This window comes from Sminthopsis crassicaudata, chromosome 3, assembly GCF_048593235.1.
Source record: "Sminthopsis crassicaudata isolate SCR6 chromosome 3, ASM4859323v1, whole genome shotgun sequence".
In the NCBI taxonomy this organism is placed as follows: Eukaryota; Metazoa; Chordata; class Mammalia; order Dasyuromorphia; family Dasyuridae; genus Sminthopsis; species Sminthopsis crassicaudata.
The window spans coordinates 59,131,959-59,155,094 of NC_133619.1; the positions used below are offsets into that span (position 1 = coordinate 59,131,959).

At 38.2% G+C, this 23,136-nt stretch overlaps 1 protein-coding gene across 1 annotated transcript in view; it reads left to right on the forward strand.

Annotated features, from left to right (window-relative positions):
* Positions 1–1,975: 1,975 nt before the first annotated feature.
* The window catches only part of FARSB (phenylalanyl-tRNA synthetase subunit beta), a 67,009-nt gene continuing 45,848 nt past the window's right edge, over positions 1,976–23,136 (forward strand). The window contains exons 1-7 of the mRNA XM_074298622.1: positions 1,976–2,123; positions 3,141–3,196; positions 3,788–3,942; positions 6,118–6,190; positions 6,767–6,882; positions 11,054–11,204; positions 13,966–14,074. Coding sequence (XP_074154723.1) covers positions 2,066–2,123; positions 3,141–3,196; positions 3,788–3,942; positions 6,118–6,190; positions 6,767–6,882; positions 11,054–11,204; positions 13,966–14,074 — 718 coding nt within the window. The 5' untranslated portion in view covers positions 1,976–2,065. The remainder of the gene's footprint in view (positions 2,124–3,140; positions 3,197–3,787; positions 3,943–6,117; positions 6,191–6,766; positions 6,883–11,053; positions 11,205–13,965; positions 14,075–23,136) is intronic.

Here is a 23,136-nt window from a genome sequence, read left to right on the forward strand (position 1 = left end):
TGAGAATTAAGCTCAGATTTGAAGGCTGGAGTTTGGAAAAGCCAGGGAAATGCCTTTCAAATAGGGAGAAATTATAGCATCAATAAAGGGGCCAGAAGGAATTTGAAATTGAGTGGATGCCCACCAATTGGGGAATGACTGAATAAGTTATGATAATTAATGTAATGGAATATTATTGTTCTACAATAAAGAGATGAGTAGACTGATTTCAGGAAAGTCTAGAAAGATGCTAAACTGGGAGAACACTGTGCACAGTAAAAAGAAGATTATGTAATGTTAATTATGATAGGCTTACTCTTCTCATTAATTCGGTGATCCAAGACAATTCCAATAAACTTGGAATGGAAAATGCCATCTGCATCTAGAGAGAAAATTATGAAGACTGAATGCAGATGGAAGCATACTATTTTCACTTTTTTTTCCTTTTTGCTCTGTTTTCTTAACTTCTTTTACAACATAAATAATATGAAATGTGTTTTAAATGAATGCATATGTATAACCTATATCAGATTGCTTGCTATCTAAGGGAGGGAGGCATAAAAAATTGCAATTCAAAATCTTACAAAAATGAAACTATCTTTACATGTAATTGGAAAAATAACATTGAGAAAAAAGCTGCCCCAGAACCTTGCAAAACCACAAAAAACAAAGGAGTCAAACTAGGATCCTCATATTGTGGTTAGAAGACAGGAGATTCAGGATATATGATGTCATGGTTTTGTGAAAAAGTGTACTGGGAGATAAAGGTGGAAAGATAATTTGGGAACAGATTGTGGACAATGATAAGGCACAAGGGCCAGGAAATCCAGAAACCTTACCCTAATAAATAGAAAAACTGACAACAAAGGAGGAAGAGAACAATAATTGGATCATTTGATCCAGTTTTAACAACTCCTATTTCTATGACACATTAAAGAACATAAGCTGCTTTCTGAGCAGCTCTGCAAACCAGAGAGTGGTACTATCGTCCTATTATTATCATCTACATCCAATAGAACACAGAAGAGATTTTTTCTTCTTTTAATTTAATATTAATTTACTTTTTTCTTTTTTAAATTTAATATTAATTTACTTTTTTCTTCTTTTAATTTAATATTAGCTTTTTTCTTTTAATTTAATATTAATTTAATTTTTTTCTTCTTTTAATTTAATATTAATTTATTTTTTTTCTTTTAATTTAACATTAATTTAATTTTTTCTTCTTTTAATTTAATATTAATTTACTTTTTTCTTCTTTAATTTAATATTAATTTAATTTTTTTCTTCTTTTAATTTCCTTTTCATAGACTAGTTGAGTCAGAAAAACCTGAGTGCATCAATCTTCACTACTTGTCGACACTGGGGAAATTAGTTACCCTTTAGGCAATTTTCTCGGTTTCATACATTTGTGTTTGTTGATTGATTATTGATCAATTAAAGTTTGTTGAACTGGGACCCTCATTTTATGGATTTGTGACTGAACTCCAGATCTAGTGCTCAGTACGTCAAGATGTCACTGACATTGAGCTCTTTCTTCCCAGCAGACTGCACACTTTTCCTTCTCCTAGACCTAGTTCTAATTACGTTACCCAGCACAGTCCCATTTGGGTATTCAACCCGTTCCTTTTAACCCCGCCCATCTGTTTGTACCTACCGATTTCTCTTCCAGGTCCCTCCCACTACGGCCCCGCCTTCGCTTTTTGCCCATCCCCTTGCTCCGCCTCCCACTCTGTCCCTCTCCTCCTAAACTCCGCCCTCATCCTGCTTCTGGTCCTTCATTCCGGGCTGATGAAATCGATTTGCAATCTGGGCTGTCTACATTACTGCCTGTTCTATTGTGTTTCAGGATCTTATCTCCTTTTCCCTTTGGCCTTCTCCCCTTCAGATTCTTTGCCCCAGATATCAAGGTCTGTTCATACCATAAGCCACAGCTTTCAGGATACTTGTAGAATCAAAACAGAGCAGGAAGAGCGAGAACGAATCAGGAGCTACTTCGGACGACCTCATCCCAAGAGGCAAGGTCCTTGCTCTCAGGACCTCGGGCCGGCGAGGTCGAGCGCGCAGGCGCAGTATACCCGGAGGAGCCATGCCGACAGTCAGTGTTAACCGGGATTTGCTCTTCCGAGCCTTGGGCCGAACTTACAGTGAGTGCGGCCGTGACTTGGCAACAACTGGGGAGCCCACTCCAAGGGGGGTAGTTTCTAAGCCCCCGCCCCTCCTTGGGTTGGAGAGAGGAGTAATCTTTGACTGGCCCCAGGGAGGAGGAGGGAGCGACGGGGGTCACGTGTGCAATTTATGCCGCATAGTTTCCTAAAAATTCCCTTTGGAAGATGTAATGAATGCTCTGGAAAGATCTCCTCCTCTTGTTCTTTCTGGGGAACGGGATGACAACTAGGTACCATGTGACCTGTCCATTTCCCTTTATTCCTTCCTTCTGGGTCATTCATGCCTCTGATAACGTGTAATAGAACATCCCTGGAGGACCTCCTCCTGATAGCTGTCGGATGCCCCTCCCCCTCCTCTCCCTTTTGGCTTCCTGGGACTTTAATTCTGTTGTGATGATAGTTTCATAATTCACAGCCGTTCTCACTAGGAGAACATACTATTCAATCGCATCTTCACGGAGAGAACATTGATATTAATGGTGGACAATTTAGAATTCAGACCCAGGACGTTATCCGACTTTAGGTCTTGATGTATCTATTTTATATTATCTATTTTTTCGAGTGAAATTTATAAATTTTTTTTTAAAAAGTTTGTTTTAAGGCTTAATGCTGTGAGAACGTTATCTGTAAATTGAACTTTCACCCGGAAATCCTTTTTTTGTTTGGAGCTGATTTGCTAGACACCTTCCTTAGCAAGTGATGGATATCCTCCAAAAGAAAAAAACTGATGAATGTCTTTGGTGCGTCTGTTTCTCCCACCATCTCCCTTGACTAAAGCACTCAGTGAATTGCTGAACAATAGGCTTGTGAGGAAGGTTTTAATCATTTTAATTTGATTTACATGACTCTCACTTTAACAGGTGTGCTTACATGCATTGAATGTGTATATATGGTATATGTATAATGTTTTCATCGATTCAAGGCAATGAAAACATTTGTTAATATTTTGATTTGTTTTAAACTGGTCGAAATTGACCGATTCTCTTTCTTTTTTAGCTGATGAAGAATTTGACGAATTGTGCTTCGAATTTGGTCTGGAGCTTGATGAAATTGTATGTATTAGCAATTTTTGAAAAATCTTCTATTTTATGTCCTTAAAACGACACTTATTTTGAGTGACATGGTGTATTTCCTTTTTATCACCTTGGGGTTAGTTTATAGACTTAGTTTATTGACTCACTCAGATGATACATGTGTCCTCAGTAATGTCCTCAGTAATTAACTTAATATTAAGTCCTAATCCATATACACTGCGGCCTGCAGTAGGGCATATTTGTGTAATTCACTAATGTTATTTAGATACTATATTTGCCTGTGTAGGTATCTGGCACAATTTACTGTACTGTAAGCTTCACAAGGCAGAGATAATTTTTTTTAAACTTTTAACTTTGTATTCACCCCTCCCCCTCACCTACCAAGATCCACGCACAACATGTTGACCTGGATAAGGAAGTGTGTATGTGCTGCTTTAGCTGGGAATAATGTTTAATATATGAGTGCTCATGCAATATTTGGTGCTGTATAGAACAGAGACTGACATAATTCCTTTTTCTGGGAGACTTGCCATCGTGTTCTGTAAAGCATCTTAGGTATTTGTTCAGTCGCATTATAATGAATGCAATTTTTGTGTTTCGTGCTTTTAGACTTCCGAAAAGGAAATTATAAGTAAAGAACAAGGAGGTGAACGAGCAGAAGGTGCCTCTGATGTCCTTATCTACAAAATTGACGTCCCTGCCAATAGATATGATCTCCTTTGCCTGGAAGGATTGGTTCGAGGGCTTCAGGTTTTTAAAGAGAGGTAACATTTTTATCACTAAATGTTCTAAAATGTTTACCCTCCTTGCTGGTGTTGCTTTGTCATTATTAGCTCCTGGATTTATGTTTTAGGAAAAATCACAGAGATTTCAAAATCTTCATTTTTTGTATATTTAAAAGTCTTTGGTGAGTGGAATTGAGATTAATATACATATATATTTTCTCTGTTATAAAGACTTTTATAGCCTTTTGAAAATTTGTTCTACTGATGTCATAAATGTTTTGAGTATTTTTTAAAAATGACTATGCTTAATGAAAATGTAGTTTGAAAACATAATTTTTCTTTAAAAATACATGGGTATACATTATAATCCAAATGGAATATTTCTTATTTAAGAAAAATATTTTTAGTTTGGGGATTTTTCTGCTTAGTATGTGGGGCAGAGCATTATTTCTTATGAAGACATGTATACTCCTTGCACAATTTTTCTACTATATAAATACATCTTTTTCATTCATCATATTCTCGCAGGGTTTGGCCTATGCCTTGATTTATTTATTTATCAATTATTATCTTCATGCAAATGATGGTATAGCTGTATATTCCACCCTAATCTCCTGAATTCCCATTGCCAGTTGCCTGTGGGTGCTCACTAATGGTTGCAGAGTTGTATTGAATTGTTGAATACCTCCATTTCAGTGTGCCAACATCTGAGATTCATCTTGTCTAAAGTGGAGCTTGTTCCCTTCTCTCCCAAGCCTGCTCTGCCCCCAACCTGCCTCTTCTGTTACAGGGATCACTATGCCTCTAGTCACAGCCTAGAATCATCTTTGGCCCTTCTCTCCTTTCCCTCACCTGCCATAGCCAGCCATTGGCGAGTCTCACTGAGATTCCCCCCCACCCCCGTCTCTTGACTCTATCCCCTTCCTTCTGCTTGTGGCAGTTGCATGATGGTGTATTGCAGGAGCTTCCTGATTGTGAGCTCTCTCCTTCCCAACCTGTTGTCCATGTATAGCCAAATTAATATTGCTAAGTCACAGACAGGGATGACCTGGTCTGACCCTATTTTTTTTTTTAAATCAGAAAATGTCATTGGCTCCCTACTGTGCCTGGGATGAAATATGAACTCCTCAACTTGTCATTCAGCCTTCCCAATCTGGTTCTCACTTACAGGATTTATTTCCTAGTACTTCCTTTTACCTACTCTACTCCAACCAAACTGGTCTGTTCTTCCCTGGCATCAGCTTCATATTTCTTGGCCCCGTGCCAAGGGGGTCTCTCGCATCTTCAGGGGGTAGTCTTTCCTTTGTCTTTTAGAAGTCTTCGTTTCCTTCAAGTATCACACAGGTCTTCTAATCAAAGTCTTTCCTATTCTGTCTATTTGATAATGTTCTCTCATATCAAATTAGCTTATATTTATGTTACATACAGAATCTCCAGTACATTATGGGGTCCCCACGGGCAAGGACATTTTTTATTGTCTTCTAGCCCTAATTTATCCTCATAATACTGCAGTAAGACATGCTTTTGGGCAAACATTACCAGACTCAGTTAATAGGAGACTAGCTTTAGCACATGGAGAAATTAAGACACAGAGATATGAAGAGGTTTGACAAAGTCAGATCCTAAGTGAGAACAAGTTCACACTGCAATCTAAAACTATTTGACATCCATTGTCCTTTCTTTGGTAGGGTATAGCCTGATAAAAAATGAAATAGGTTTTATCCATAGCCTAGCTTAGTAATAAGTTAGGGAGATTTTTAGTAGGTTATTTAGATTATGTATTTATCTATGATATAATCTCGCTTAATAATAAATAAAACTTGGCTGTTTTATAAGATACTTAGATTATGTATGTGGCATGCATACACATACACACACAGACACACACACACATATATATATCTATATAGATATAGATGTATATATATCTATATCTATCTATCTATCTATCTATATATATCTATAGATATATACTATATCTATAGATATATATATATATAATAACAGAGCACATAAATACAAGTGTAAAATTAAGAGAATAAGTAAAAGTGGTAAAAATAATCACCTAAGGAAACTTAGAAATGTTGCTGAGATTCATATTCATATCTAAAGCCACTTCTAATTCTAAAGAACTTCCACATTTGGTGTAATATATTCTTAGGTACTGACATGTTTGGATCTATTGTAAATGAGTTTGCTTCTTTTTTATTTTAGGATTAAAGCTCCAAGATATAAACGGATAAAACCGAATAATGGACAGATCCAGAGATTGATTATCACCGAAGAGGTATCAAGGGTGGCTTCCTGTGTCTCAGTACCTCAAGTTCCTTTCTTTCCTGTTTCTTATACCAGATGGAAAGAAGAAAGGATTAAGAATCTACCTTTTTTGCTCTATCAAATGTGGATGTTTCTAATCATTCACTATAATTGCTATGTTTAAAGTTAATACATTGCCATAACCATAAACAAAGTGTAAGTAATGAGACCTTCCTCCAAAATTGACTGTAGAAATATAGTATTTCAGAAAAAAATTTGAGGTGCAGTGCCCCAGATGTGAACCCTATATTAAACTGAGAAGAACTGAAACATGAGTATTTTCTATTAACATTGTTGTTTTTTTTAAACCATTAACTATTGGCAAAATGCCTTATCTTTCCAGATCTTGGGTCATGAAAACACTTGTATTTTTAATCTAGAAAAATTTATTTTATTTCAGTATCATTTAATGGACATTTTTGGTTAGTTGCTTGATTTGACTGAAATGTGAATTTTTAAGGCTTAAGAATAATACAGTGAGAAGTCTAATATGAATTTTTACCACAAAACATTCTGTTTTATTCTCTTCTAATTTCATAAATTTCAGACTGCCCAAGTCCGTCCTTATGCTGTAGCAGCAGTTCTTCGAAACATAAAATTTTCCAAAGCTCGTTATGACAGCTTCATTGAACTTCAGGAGAAATTACATCAGAACATCTGCAGGTTTGTTTTCAAAAGCAAACTTTAGAATAGATGGTAATGATTACTTGAGTGCTCTAAGGATTTGTGATTTTTTTTCTGTCTTAGTTCTTGCTCTACAGATACAAATTTAAATCCCTTTTTCTCTTTGTTGCTGTCCTATTGAATTGTTGAAGCTGAAAGAAACCCCCTATTTAGTGGTCAGCCTTCTGCTAATGAACATTTCCAATTTAGATGGGACAGTCATTGGATTATATAAACACAGGTGATTGCCAGGCTTGGCTATAATGTTTTTCCAACTTTGTCAGATCTTCTAGAGCTCATTTGTGCTTTGCTGGCAGGGTCTTTTAGAAGCAGACTTAACTATACATTGATCAGGAGGATGTGGCAATAACCAAGCTTTAATTTCTGTTGTGTCCACTAGGTACAAATACTGTTATGTATAGCACAGGCATGAAGAAATTAAGAAAAGTGTCTTTGAACATTAGAGATTACTATTTTTAAAATTTTATTACTAACATTACTAACATCTGATACTTAGAATCTGTATATGAACTATTTTAGGATTGAGTTGTACATAGCAAAAGAAATTTAAGTTAGTCTATCTTTTTATTTATTTATTTATCCCTTAAATCCAGTATCTATAATCATATTAAATATTGTGCTCTATGAGTCCCTTTCCAAGTTTACTCCCTTGCCTACACTGTAGCCACATCGGACTTCTGTTCTTCCTTATACATGGCACATGAAATTTTAATTAATGATTTCACTTGGATAATTTTAATTATTTGGGGGAACCATTCCAAACAGTGACCTAGTGCTCTTAGGTTATTTTCACTGTCATTCTCCCTAATTTGTTCTGTCTTCAGCAATATATTTTTTATACCACCAAAGAATAATACAATTATATCTTTTGTGTGCAAAACACTTTTGAGATTCCAGATAATAGTTAACTTTACACAAAAATAGAAGCTTTTAATTAATTTTCCAGAATGCATGTTAGGCAAGACAATGAGAACTTAAAGTTAATTTTAAAGCATAAAAAGGAATGTAATCTCTTACTATGTATGTAATACAATACTTTGTACAGGTTAATCTCTGCCATAGTTTTATTTTCTGATTATCTAATAATAGTAATAGTACATTTACACAGTATTTTTAGATCTTTCATAATGCATTACAAGTTTTATCCTCTAAAAGCCTGAGAGATACTGTTACAATTCCTGTTTTACAGTTGAGCAAACAGAGGCAGGTACTAGTGAAGTATTTGCTCAAGGTCACATCTGAGGCTGGATTTGGATTCGGACCTTTCTTTTGGCAGGCCAATGTACTGATCATTATGCCACCTTGCCATCCTCATTTATTAGGCATTCTTTGTGTCAATCAAAAAAGCATTTATTAAGTGCATATTTATGTTCGAGGTATTTGTATAAAAGTGAAACAGTTTGCACTCTTAGGGAGCTTATATTTGCTTGCATACATGTTCATTTATATATTTATATTTACATATACTGATATTTACAGATACATATACCACATTTTCATATATAATTTAATATATATGCACATTTAAATAAGTACAAGGTTATTAGGAAGGAAGAGTGCTAGAGATTCTCTGGGGCAGAGGCGAGGAGGAAATTGCATTCCATGTTTGGTCAATGAGCAGTTTGGAGTCATAAAGATGAGGAGCAGCAGGAAGCTGTAGGGTATGGGAAGGGAAGTAAGTTGGGATTGGATAATGGGGTTGGAAAGGAAGGTTAGAGCCATGTTGGAAGGATTTTAAATCCAAACAGGAGTTTATAGTTTAGCATGGAGGCAATAGGGAGTCATTGGGGTTTATTGAGTAGGAGAGTGTATATTTGTACACAACTCTCCTCACATCTGTTTATATGTATGTATGTATATATGTACATAACTTTCCCCACATATCTACATATATATATATGTATGCATATACAGATATATGTATAAATTACATGTATATATGCATATCTATACTTAAAGTCATTTCAGCAGCTGTGTGCAGAACAGGTTAGAATTAGGAAGTGACTTGAAGCAGGGAAACCATTAGGAGGCCCTTGGGAAGTGACTTGGGCCTGCATGGAGATGGTGACTGTGACTAATAAGAAAGGCCCAGAAGTCAAGGACGGCGTCTCAGAAAAGTTTAGCATCTGATTGTTCTGTGGGCAAGGAGAACACTGAGATTACAAACCAGGAGACTAGAAGGACAGTGGAGCCCAGGGTCAACATGCATAAGTCTGGGAATGGGTGAGTTGGGGAGAAGAAGATGTGTTTTCTTTCAGATAGGTTGAGTCTGGGTTATTTAAGAGACACCCATTTTGGAAAGTCCAATGGGCTGTTGATGATGGGGGACTAGAGCCAAGGAAAGAGACGGGCTTGTTCATTTAGATCTAAGAATCATCTCCTTAGAGGTAACTAAAGCTATTGGAGCCAGTGAAATTACCTGGGGAGAGAGTGTGGGTAGATGTATGGCTAGGGAGTCTGATAATGGATGCTGAGATAGCCGAGAGGCTTGGACAGCTGAGAAAAGAAGCTGAAAAGAGGAATGGGAAGAAAGCCCCGAGAAGAGATGGTATCACTGACCTCCTCCCTTCCAGATTTGTTATTGTGTTACTGTGGAAGTGCCGCCATATTTCTAGGCCTCCAGACTCCAGCTAAGGGGTCGCCCTCACTTACCATATCCAGGCCATTGCCAAGTGTTGTCTTTCCCTCCTCTGCCATCCCCCGGCCACAGGTCCTGCATCACCTTTTCCCTGGTCTGCCGCATCCTCCACTCAGCGTATCAGGTTAATCTTCCTAAGGCGCATTTCTTTCTCCCTTTCATCTCCAGGATCAGATACAAAATCTATTGTTTAGTATTCAAAGCCCTTTATAGACTGGCCCAGCCTATCTTTCCAGTTTTGTTTCACCTTGTGCAATCTCCCCAAATCCCCTCCGCGTGCTCCTCAATTCAGTCCGAGGCATCTTTGTTCCATGCCCAAGTTATTGCATCCCTCAGTGTAGCGAGCTATCGTCTCTAGAAGCTGCCGGATCGCTCTCTGGGAAGAGATCTGCTGTGTCTACTCAAATCTCTCAGACAGATTCTTCTTCCTGTAGTGAACCGTTGTCTCCAGGCAGTTGCTGTTAACTCTTGTCCAAAGAAGTGACTTCCCTTCCTGCAGAGAGCCCCGTCAGGCCTGATGCAATGCAGAGTCTTTCTTCTTGAATCCTGGCTCTGAATCTCCTCCAGTTCTTATCCTTCTCCAGGCCGATCTGCTCTCTGCGCCCATTGCTGTCTCTTTTTATCCTCCCAGAGAATGGGCGTGGGATAATGCAAGGGCTTCTGGGAAGAACCACCCCAGCCAATGAGCTTGCCCCCTCTATCAAGTCAACCTGAGTTCTCACCTTGTAATTATCCAGAAAACCTGAGTTCTCACTTAGTAATCCTAACACCTCAGCTCCAGGTATTCTCTCAGGCCTGGAAGGGCACTCCTCCTCCACATACCCCCCCATTTCTTTCTCTGGGCTTTCCTGATTTTCTTCAAATCTTAACTTAATCTATAGGAAGCTTTTTGCAGTTCCTCTTAATTCTAGTGCCTTTCCTCCATCAATTAATTCCTTTTTATTCCATATATCCTTATTTGTACATATATGCTTATCTCCCCAACTAGATTGTAAGAATATATGGCTTTCCTGAGAGCAAGGGCTACTTTTTGCTTTCTTGCTTCCCTAGTCCTTATTGCAGTCCCTGGTACATAATTATGTGCTTTTGCTTGTTCACTGACTGACTGACCAGGAGGGGAGATAAAACATTCAAGTGTATGGAAATGAAAAAACAGAATATGTCATATATTAATATTGCATTTTAGAAGTTACGATAGAAAAGAAAAGTACCACAATTTCACAATAAAATAGAAAATCTGTGGTAATTTGCCTTGGGAGCAGATCTGTTATGTGTACCATTACATATAGAAGTCTTGAGGTGTTAGATTTATACTTTATCCCAGCAAGCCAAAAGTACCAAGTTATTACAGGCAGTTGTTTCTAGTATTGCCTTTTTTTTCATTTTTGTATTCTTTTCCTAGCTTTGGAATACTCTTTTGTGAACTGTAACTTCATTAGAAATATAACTACAGAATAACTTGAGTTAGAGTGGCGCCATCTCTAATTATCTTATTTAATTTGTGATTTTTAGGAAAAGAGCTTTGGTCGCTATTGGTACTCATGATCTGGATACTCTTTCAGGACCATTTACTTACACAGCTAGGCCTCCTTCAGATATTAAATTCAAGGCACTAAATCAGACAAAGGAGCACACAGCTTGTGAACTGATGGAGTTATATAAAGTAAGTGTTATCTTTCTGACTATTAGAACCTCCACAAAAAACATGATGAAATCCTGGCCAAAGAAAATAGGTTTCCAGGAAAGTAATGAAATATAATGTTTTTCTTTCCTTAAAATACAAAACTAAAGTGCACAACCTAATTTTGTTTTTCACTCAACAGATTTTATAAGCAGGGGCTGGTACTTGGGATAGAGTGCTGGATTTGGAGTCAGGAAAACCTGAGTTCAAATCCAGTTTCAGACATATAGTAGCTGTGTGACTCTGGCAAAGCCTCTTAACCTGTTTGCCTTAGTTTCCTCAACTCTAAAATGGAGATAATAATAGCATCCTAGTGCCGTTGTGAGAACCAAATGAGATATTTGGAAAGTACCTGGCACATAATAAGCACTGTATAAATCCTTGCGTCTTTCCTTCCTTTGTTCCTTCTCAAAATACACTCCTGCAAAATACAATCCCTGAAGAAGAATAGAAGAATGAGGAAAGTCTCCTTTGACTTTGACATGATCCTATCATGCACTATTGTATTTGACCAGAATTTTGTTAGGGCTTCACTGAATTGATTTTTCCATCATTGTGGATATCATTCTCTTGGCTTTCTTCTTTACTTTTTTTTTTTTTTTAATAGCTTTTTATTAAAAGATATATGCATGGATAATTGGTTTTCTTTACTTTGAATCATTCCTTTTGGGGCTTCTCATATTCCTTGTAATTCTTCATGCTTGTTATTTCAAATGATTAATTGCCATATATCATAATTTGATAAGCTATTCCCCCATATGTTTTTCAGCTTTTTGTTTTCACAAATAGTGCTATAAACTTTTCTGTGTATTTGAATCTTTTCTTGCTGTCATTAACCTCTTTAGCATATACTCAATTAACAAGAATTTTTTAATCACTATGTGCAACGTATTATGATAAGTATAATGCTAGTAGTGGAATCTCTTTTATGCTATTCCACATTGTTTTCCAGAATGATTAAACCAATTTGTGTTTCTATTATGAGTGAATTAATGTTTTTGCAATAAAGAGCTTTCCCATATTTTAACAACTTTGCTGAGATCAAATCTCAAGGTTATTTTAATTTGTGTATTTTGAACATTAAAAAAAATTAGTTTTTTTTTTCATTAATTTTAAAAGCTGTTAATTTCCTTTGACTTAAAAAAAAGCTTTTCCTTTCTAAATTGTTGGTTTAAATAAAATCTGTTTTATTAGTCCTCATTTATTTTTCAGCACAATTACTATCTTAACTGCTTTTAATTTTCAGGATCAGCCCCAAATAAATTTATATTATAACATTCACTTTTGGGTATGATAAAGTTGGGCAGGTATAGAGGCAGCTTTAGTTTGAAAATACCATTAGGAATACCCTCCTGGCCATTTATTGGTATCAGAGAGTTTAGCATTAATTATAAATGGATAAAAATCTATTTAGGTGGATGTAAAAGTTGTGATCTTTATTCTGCCAGTCATATCAAAATATATTAAGTATTTTTATCATGTCATACATTGTACTAAGCACTTGGGATCCACAGAATGGTTAATACTAGCCTCTAGTCTTAAGGAGCACACATAGTGTTCTTCTGCATTTTCGACTTCATCATCTGTAAAATGAAAGATGTGAATTGATCATTCCATTTAATCTGAGAAGAGCTTTCAACTGTGCATCATCCACGTTTCTTGCTTCAAGTTTTAAGTGGGTAGATATTGTTTCTTCTACCCTCTCTCTCCCCAGAAAGATTTCTGTTCTTCAGTTCAATTAAAAATTCCTTAACTTTAGCAAGTTAAATTTTTCAGATCAATTTTTTTCCCTTTGAAATGATTGTTTCAAAAGCCTTAAGTTCATGAAAAATAACGTTTGACATTCATTACACTAAACTCTTTCCCCCACCCTCATCCCCCTTAATTATTAGACCTCTGGTTTCTACCCAATGTCCATTCAAATCAGTACCTGCTCTTTCACTTAGATAGTTTGCCTATGACATTAAAACATTTGTCCTAGGTCACACAGTCAGTATTTGAAACCACATCTTTTTGTCTTTGGGGCCAGGTTCTATCTACTTTTCTCACCATTCATTCACTATGAGAGGAAGTGTGGCAACTGAAAGTTTCACAAATTAAAAAATCCACCTATGAACCATTGAGCTACCTTTGTCCAATAGTGGCTATAGTAGTTTGAAAAATGTTGAGTGACATAAAAAAAGTTTATCTGATAATTCCTTTAATGTTAATTTTGGCTGGTCAACCCAGTTAATTAAAATACAGGCAAATTAGGCTAAGGTCTGAAGTTAAATGTTTTTATTATTTAGCATCATTCTATTTTACAGCTGCAGAATTAGGAGCTAAGAGCCTGAGTCTAATCCTGGTACCACCAGGAAATAGATCTCTGACCTTTGGCACAATATTAAATCTCTCTGGGCTTGCTCCTCATCTGCAGAATGGAGGAGTTGGGAAAGTTGGTTTCTGCCTCCTTTCTCCTGGCACCTATGTGGAAAATTTATGTTTGAATTATGAAAAAGATCAGGGAAAAGAATATTGTTGAATTAATACAAATTTATTTTTCTTACTGGAAAAGCATTCTCAAAACTTCTTGATGGAGGAACTATGTATAAAAAATATAACACATTAGGATTTTCTGTAATTTATGGCTTTTATAGTTGCTTTTTCTACTTCTTCTCTTCCAGATTCCCAGATAACTAGACTAGTGAACTTTTTAAAGTAATGTAAATAATGGGCAAATGACATCGTACTTTTATTTCTTTAGACTGATAACCACCTGAAGCATTTCTTGCACATTATTGAAAATAAGCCCCTGTACCCAGTTATCTATGACAGCAATGGTGTGGTCCTTTCAATGCCTCCAATCATTAATGGTAAGCTTATTTTGTTTCTTTTCCTTTTCTCTCCTAGCTTCTCATCAATGTTAGTGAATCATTTCAGCCTTCCTTTTCTTTAGTCACTTGGTTCCTTGGTGATCCAAAGGCAGCTTTTTGTCCTGATGTTAATCTTTATTTTTCTTCTCTTCGAGACATCTGGATAATATTTTTCCTCCATGGTAACTAGATGTTTACTTCCCTTTGTTCTGATATTTGATTATGAGATTATGACCTATTATCATGAAAAGTGCTTCTTGGCAGTACTGGGTTTAACAATATTATTCAGTCTAACAGGGCCATTTCAGTTTATGGTAAATAAAACCGTAATTAAGGTGGGTATCACTGCAGTAACAGAAATTGTTGTGATTAAATTATCATGGAGTATGTCATTTGCTGTTATCTCAAAGGTTGTTCATTTTGTTGTTTTCCAAAAGCCACATTCACTCTTATTCGACAAAATAGTTTAATTCGAGCCAGCTAATTCTGGAGGCTTTTACTGATACAGTGAGTTCTCATTCATCCTGATAATCCCTGATCAAAGTACATAACATGTACCTGATTCTGGGAATTAACAGGAGTACTAGTGACACTACTAGAAAGAACCTAAACTGTATTGCCAATTAACTGAAGTCTTGGGCAACAAACTCAAGACCATAGGGATAAAAGTTGTCCCCCAGTGGTGGCAAGGAATGCTAGAGAGGACAAGTTAATTTGCAAATGGAACAATTGCCTAAGAAAATGGTGTCTGAGAAGGGGATTTGTATTTTGGACAGGAGCTTAAAATAGAAGGATGGAGGATTTCTGGCCAGAAATGGTAGAAAGATTAGTAAGACTATATTTGCAAATCTAATCAAAAGGGCTTTAAACTGAAGAAGAAAGGGAGGGAGCAGACTGCTGATGTGTATCTATCTCCTAAGTGAGAGCCATTGGAGAGGAGTAGGGTGTGGGAAGAGGAGGAGCATTTGGGACACCCAGAAATTTATAAGCAACAAAACCCAAGGAAGGAAGGAAGCAGTAAAAGCCTGTGGCCCAGAGTAGCCCAGATTTGGGCAACAAATGAGAACCAGAGGTTCTAGTTCAAGGACACAAAATTGGCCACTTAGGGATCACTGAGGCTTTGTGGGAGGAAGCCAGAACTGGATTGTGGCTCTAGACGGGTATATCTTAGTCAGAAAATTTCATGTTAGATGAAATATAGAATAGCATTGGATAGAATAGCATAGGAGATCAACAGACCAGAGCAGGAAAGCATTGCAGGTGGAGACTATTTGAGAAGATATAATATGGATAGACTATGCCAGAGACCACCTAGACAGAAGAGGACAGATAGAGGGAATTTGAGAAATCAGTCATAATCCCAGCATAGAAATATTATGGAGTAGTGGTGGAAGACTTCACTAATTCAGTTATTTACTAAAATACTTTGTCTGCCAAAAGCAGATTAGCTGTTAACTATGTGACTTGCCTTAGGGATAATTTCATCCCTCAAAAAGTAAAGGAAACAACAAGGGGAATTTCCTTTCTGGATCTGATTCTCCCTAACAGGAAATGGTTTGGGAGGTAGAATCATCATCATCTAAATTTGTGTAGTGCTTTCAGATTTGCAAAGTGGTTTACAAATATTTCTCATTTTATCCTCACAACAACCTTGGGAGGTAGGTGCTATTATTATTATTTCCATTTTTCAGTTGAGGAAACTAAGTCAGACAGTGATTTAGTGACTTGGCCAGAATCACATAGCTGGTAAGTGTCTGGGGTCAAATTTTAATTCAGGTTTTCCTGATTTCAGATTCAGCACTTTATGCAATATGGGATGGGAATCTTGGGGAGAAGTCATCAATGTCTCCTAGTGTTTCTAATGGACACTGAAGAAATCTATGATCTTATATTCATCCTAGATAATGCAAAAACAGATTTTTAAAAGTTTGGAGCAGAAAAGTAGAATCCATGGGCTAAAATGTAATGGGGAACTAAGCTTGGGAGAGTTGGGAAATACTGGAGGATAAAATTCTGAAGATTCAAAGAGAAACCATTTCAGGGAAGAGGAAATGTGAGTTTGTCAAAAGAGACCAAGATGAACACACCAAAATTTCTGCATTCAGATCAAAGACATGTAAAAATGGAAATAAGAGGATAAACAAAAGAGGGGGAATTGTCCTATAAGATTAGGGATAAAGCTGGGAATGAGTTGAGACTGGCCAGGGAATCTTTGGACCACAAAAATGAGGTTTTAGAAATGCTTGGGTTTTTGCTTTGTTTTTGCCACCTTGGGATAAAAAGGATAATTGAGGACTGACTGGCATTGCCTCTGCTTTGGATGGATGGGTGGTGACTGATAATAGAAAGTAGAACCGTTCAGTTCCAATTTTGCTTTTGTTTTCTCTGCTGATGAGAATGACCTATATAATGGAAATGACAGAACAAAAATGACCAAGAGTTATTATACCTAACTGCCTTTGATGCATTTGAGACTTTTCCCACTTCCTTGGGCTCTGAAGAAACTGGCAGATGAGATTGCTTAGCCCTTGACTAAAATATTCAAAAGATCATGTGAAATGGGAGCAGTACCACCAAGATTCAGGAGAAAGACATGTCTGAGCTCTAAAAAGGCAAAGAATGGAGAGAACAACTGATGAGCCAGTCAGTGAGCCTAACTTCAATTCCTGGGAGTGTTGTAGAATGGTCACCATGCTAGTAGATGAGGGGAATACTGTGGATGTAGTTTTCCTAGCATTGAGCACAGCTTATCACATTGTACACGTGGGGATGGTGAGGAGACTGCCCTAGAGGGTAAGAGGGTTTGTCTGGATGGATTCAGAACTTGGGGCGGGGGTCCTCAGCTTGTATGGCAGAAGTGGGGCGGTCCAAGTGGGCTTAGCGGACACCTGCTTAATGTCATGGTTATTGCTTTGGATAGCGATGTAACTGGTGGGCTCGCCCAGCTTGCAGATGGCACAACCAGAGGAGAACCTAGACACACTGGGCTGAAGTAGTAAGAGGAAGTTCCAAAGGGATTAAAAGTCTTTCCTTAGGGTACAATTTGGGTTCCTCAGGGGAAGCTCATATAGAGAACAGTTGTTGCTGAATACAAAGTTCTTTCATGACCAACAATGCAATTGCTTAAACTATATAAATCATACTTAGTAGTCCTACAGGTTCTTACTGACTGCTTATTATTTCATTTTTCCATTACTTAATTTGCTACAGTTGTTTTCACTAAAACCCTCTGATGTACCATCATGATATGGAATAGACAAGGGGCAACAGAGTAGGGTTTGGTGGGGTCTTCCAGAAAGTCTGCTAATAGATAGTTGCCCATAGGCCATCCTAGCTGAATGTCATTGGTTAGCAGGTGGTCAGGTTTTCAATCCTGAGTTCTTATGACAAGTGAAGGCAGAAGGGATGTTTACAATGAGAGAAGAATTCTGTCAATGTGCCGAGCTGCCATATTTGTCAGGCATCTAGATTGGAATTAGAAAGAGTTTTGGAGATTAGCCAGATCAATGGTAAGGAACTTTTTCCGTAGAAGATCAGATTGGAGAAAATATATGCACTAAAAAAGTGAATATACTTTCCCCATAATGCATGTAGACAGAAGCAAACCAAAATTTCTTTTTGACATTTCTTTTTTAAAAGATGTAAACTGCAAGGAAATACAGTTTAATGATATTGAAAGGGAATTCTCTTATATTTATTTTATATATACATATATATATATAATATGTTTATTAAAGTTTTAAGAATTTAATTACTTAAGGGAGTTTTCTAAACAAGCAAAGTAAGAGTTCAGTTGTGAACTATTTTTACAATTACTTGGTACTTGCTTAGAAAACCTCATTAAAATAGTGGATAGGTTTGCTGAGTTTTATGTAGTTTGTCTTCCTTGACCCAGTTTCTAATCCTTGAGCCTAGAAGAACTTATCCATTGAATTCCCAGAACATCCAGTCTCTGGGTGGGGTACTCTTGTTCCTCCTGGAGGCTAAGGAAGGGGTTACTTAACTCTTGCCAGGTCCCTTCCCCATCTTCACTTAACTCTTCCTTACCTCTGGCTGTCTCCGTTTGATCCTTTTAGACCAAGGGAGGTGGAGGTGGGGGATTATAGGGAGCCAGATATACCAACTACTGGCTGCTAAAGCAGTGATGACAATAAAATAGCAGTGGGTTACAATGCCCACAGTATTTTCTGCCCTTTGGATTTGTGCAGTTTAACAGGAACAAAACATGGGGTAACTCATGAGACACCTCCCGTTACACCAAAGGCCTCTCTACTTGTCACAGTAGTTTGGCAGACTTTGTGTTACGGTTCACAATGATCATATTGCCATTTTGCTACTTAAACCATCTTTTTGAAGAACAGTAGAAGAATGCATACAAAGCCCTCTTGAACTGGAAAATAGTTGGACATTTTAGGATAGTCTTTTTTAAAAATAGGTTTATTATATTTATATACTCCTTTTTTTTTTTTAATACTTTTTTGCATTTTACCTAAGGGACCTTCAGTTCTGAAGAGAACATGTATGCTGAGTATTCTGCAGTATGAATTAGGAAAGATTGTACTGTAGAGATGGCTCATTGGGCGTAAATTGTTTAGAGCTAGAATGGATATTAGAGGCCATCAAGTTCAACATATTTATTTTACTCATGGGAAAACAGGCCCAGAGAGATGAAGGGACCCAAGTACCTAACAAGGGAATGGTCAAGCTGGGTCTGGGACAGACATTTAAGCCCCAGTGTTGAGGTTTTGTCAATTTAAAGAAAAAAAATTTAAGAGTTCTTAATGCAAATCTTTGAACTGTGTTCTCCTCATTGTAGTTTGGAGTTTTTTAATAGTTATGGGATGCTAGAAATAACAAAGGAGGCAGAGAAAAGGCGATGTTAGAATAAAGGAAATGATAGTTATCTCTACTTGCACCATGGGCTTCTGCAAATATTAGTCAGTCTTAGCTTTGAAAAACAAGTTGATCAACTTCCAGGCATGTCACTGGGTCTGCAGGAGAAAACTTACACTTGCATTTCAGGCTCCTCCTTCCTTTCTTCCTCTTCCTCTATTTCCTCTCCTCCCTCTCCTTCTCTTATCCCTCATTTTCCTCCTCTACTTTCTCTCTCCCTACTCTAACTCTAAGCCCCTGTGGCTTCTCCGGGCCACCCTCTTCTCTCCCTCTCCTTTCTGTTTGGCTCCATGAGGGCAGGGGCTATCTTGCCCAGTCTACATAAAGGATGCTTTTTCTTCGTTCATTCCATTGGCCAGGGAGGCATCAATGCAGGACCAGAGAATGGATCCACAAGACTCCTCTCCTTCCCTGTGTCTTTTATGTTCCTGTCAAGACTGTATAGTGCACTAGAGCTGGGAGAAGCGGAAAAGCTCAGGGCTGAAAGATGGACCTGACCACGTGTTCATGGCTGAAAATATTCTGGGGTGGAAAGGGAACTAGCTTGGGCATGGAGGGCAGGCTCGAGAGCTATTGACAAATGTCCTCATTTCAGACTTGTCTCATTCTCAGAACATGTGGCTTGGATCTACAGGCCGCGCAGAGCTGGGCTTCTAAATAATGAAATGGTCACTCTTTAAATGTGGAGAAAGAACTGTGGGAGGGAAAGCCTTCCAAAATGGCTTAAATTATTTATTCTTTTACTGTTTTCACAAGAATTCTGGTATTATCTTCCCGTTTTGGTTGTTGATTGTTTTTGTTTAAATCCTTTGCAAATGTTATAAATTTATTTGATATTTTTGTTACTAAAGGTTCTTGTAATCTTTTATTTTTTACTAAAGTTTTTCAGTTTAACAAGATTTGTCCGGTCAGTGGATGGGTGCTGCATGTCAGGTGTGGGCAAGACTGGGAGACCCAGGAATTAGGGTCGGGGGCCAGGGACAGTTCTAGCTCTGATGGAGAAGCTGCCCTTTGGGCATTGTATAAATGGGACCAGCTAACTTGTGAGGTCTTTTACTGATCAGTGAATTGTGTGGCTGTTAAGAATAGGGAGTCACAGAGATGACCAGCTCTCCTCCAAGTGACGGTAACTGGAAGAGGGATCTGTTAGGATTACAACTTATCAGCAAACGTCCTCACTCACCATGAAAAATAGTTTCTAGTGATACTACACACACACACACACGCACGCACGCACGCACACACACACACACACACACACATACACGCACGCACACACACACATGCTCATTCACTCACACTCCCTCTGCCCCACAATGCATTTGCATTAGGGCCTGGAGCTGCCATGTCTCTGATATATAGGGAACTCCTGGGTGAGGAAAGAGCCCCTATCCACTTGGGCCAGCACCTTTTCTGCAGAGACCTTGTTCTCTTGCCAGAGATGGGACCTGAATCTGGGTCTTCCTGGCTTGAAGATAGCTCTCATTGCTGCTAGGTGGCTGAGGGTTGGGGGGGGGGGAGGGAGGGGAGAGAGAGAGAGTACTGCCAGGCCTGGAGTCAGGAGGTTGAATAGCCTTGGGCACTTCCTAGAGCTGTAACCCTGAGCAAGTCTAACCTCTGGTCACCCCAATTTCCTCACCTATGAAGGATAATAAGAGTGCTTACCTCCCAGGGTTGCTGTGAGGACCAAATGACATAATTGCAAAGCAAGCAGCATGGTCAGCACCTGTCACATAGTAGGTGTTATCTAAATCTTAGATGTTGTTGCTCCTGCAATTATTGTTACTGAACTACATTGTTTTCTCCACTTCAAAAAATGTTTATTGAAGTTTTTACATTGTTTTTATATCATTTTCAGATAATATTCCCCCATCATATCCAATAAGCCCTTTTTTCTGTAACAAAGAAAAACAGAATTTAAACCAAACCAACTAAGACAATGCATTTGACCATCTGAAAGTGTAGGCACCGTTCCGCATCCGCGGTGCCCCACTTCTCCGGCTAAGAAAGGGAGGTGCGTTTCTTCAATAGTAAAAAAATAAAAATCAGTTGCATTGCATAGTCATGAAATCTGAGCTTAGTTTGACTCTCACTAACACCGAGTGATCAGGCTCTGGCTCAGAGGAGATTGTAGTGTAATATGAAATGACTGTGAGCTTGGCCGGATTCTTCTTTTTCCTTCTTTCTAATGTTAAACAGCTGAACTGAATTTCACTAAGCATTCTATGTATTTTAATTTTCTTTCCTGATGTTCAGCACCTGTTCTAAATTTGAGGGTGATGTCAGTTGTTATCTCCTATTCTTCTGGTGATGTACTTAGTTCGGATTGTTCTTTTGGTAAATATTTGGGTTGTTTGCAGTTTGAATAGAATTCAAAAGTCTAAAAAGAAATTTCTTCTCCTTGACAAACTGAACCACATTCCAAGACAGAATTAAACTTCACACAGTTCTTGAAGCAAACTCCCAACTCTCCCTTCTGAATCGCTCCAGGAAAGATTTTTATTGTCTTGAATTTTATAGTATGATGTGATTTATTCAGATTGAAGACTGCTTTTTGCCTTGTTTTATGTATATTCCATCTTTTAATTTCAAATAGGAGGATCTGCACAGACTTAAAGAGAATGGTTAGAAAATTGCAGCACAGCAGGTTTTAGGACAGAGGAAATGGAGATGCATCCTGCATGTCAGTTGCAGAAAAGGAGGTGCCAAACACTCCAGCCCCTGCTGGCTCTGGGTGGAAAGGGCATCACACACACCCCCCCTCCGGGGAATGGGCAGCATGAGGAGTAGCCAGAGTGAGTCTGGCTGGGCTCATTGGTCATCTCCTCCATGCTTTGCCCCACTCCCTGTGCCCTCTGTGTGCTCTCCAGAGCTTATTCGGTGGTAGTGATTGGGCATCTCCGTCTGTTACATCTGGCTTTGTGTCAGATGACTAATGCCTACCTGTGGCAATAAATGTCCTTGATCCATGTCCTTGGTGTGGAATGTGAGCAATCAGGACAGCCATCGTACAAAGTGAGAGCTGGCGCAGATGTCTTCCAAAGGCTCTTATGGCTCTCACATTCAGTGATGCTGTAGCTGATGGCTTAATTAAGATTTTTCATGTAGAGAGATAGCTTGCCTACTCTCTAGTGAGCCTTTCTCGGATTTTAAATTAGATCCTTCAACCTCTTTAATCCGTCTTTATAAGATTTGTTTAGAAAGTAATTCAGCCTAACTGTTATTTGTTGGTTCCCTTAAAAACTTTTTGTCTCGATTTGTTCTATACTTTGTCCCATTTTCTCCCATTTTTAAATTCTCCTTCCTAGCTTAAGGCTTTTAAGGACTCAAATACCACAATGGGTGAGGACCTTGAAGTTTCTGAGTATCATCCCTTCGAATGAGCATATTGGAACATCTTGTATTCCTTTTAAGGAGAAACTTTTTTCTTCATTGACATAGTCTTAGAGAAGTCAGAGAGAAGTGGAGTCAGAGACCATGGCACCTGGTGGCTCTGGATTGAAAGGACAGGAGGTCCTATCATGTCTATTCTGAGAGCATCGTGGCTCCCAGGGGATGAACTTCAGATCAATCAGGCAGGTCAGGCAGGGAGCACCTACTGTGCATAGTGAGAAGACTAAGAGGGTGGGTTTGGGTAGGGCTCCCCATCTGCAACCCAACTTCCCTATCTCCTCCCCCCAAAAAACAATATCATCCTTTGGCAACTAAAAAGCACTGAGTGAGGGAGCCCTCATGAAGAGCTAGATTCAGAGCCTTCTCCTTGTCCAGCATAAGGAGAAGCAGCCTTGGTGCTGGTGATTACTCTAAAGTGTCAGCTGTTAAATGCAAAAAGGAATAATCCTGAGGGCAAACTATATGACAGAAAGGAAAAACCAGAAGGAGAAATTAGTAATAGAGTGGCTGTAGGATTTGGAAGGCACCAATAGGTAAAAATCTATGAAGTCTTAGGAGGGATGGGAAAAAACAGTTTGGTTAATTCCGTCCTTCCCGCTGACACAAATATGTCTACATATTAAAAGATCTTAGATTTCTTCCCTAAAGAATGAAATAACTTCAAGCTTTAGCTTTTCACAACACTCCATTTGGGTATCAGGAGCTTTTTAGCCCCCCCTTAATAGAGCACCTCAGCCACAGGATGGTTTTTTATTGCTAGGCTATTACAGAGTCAC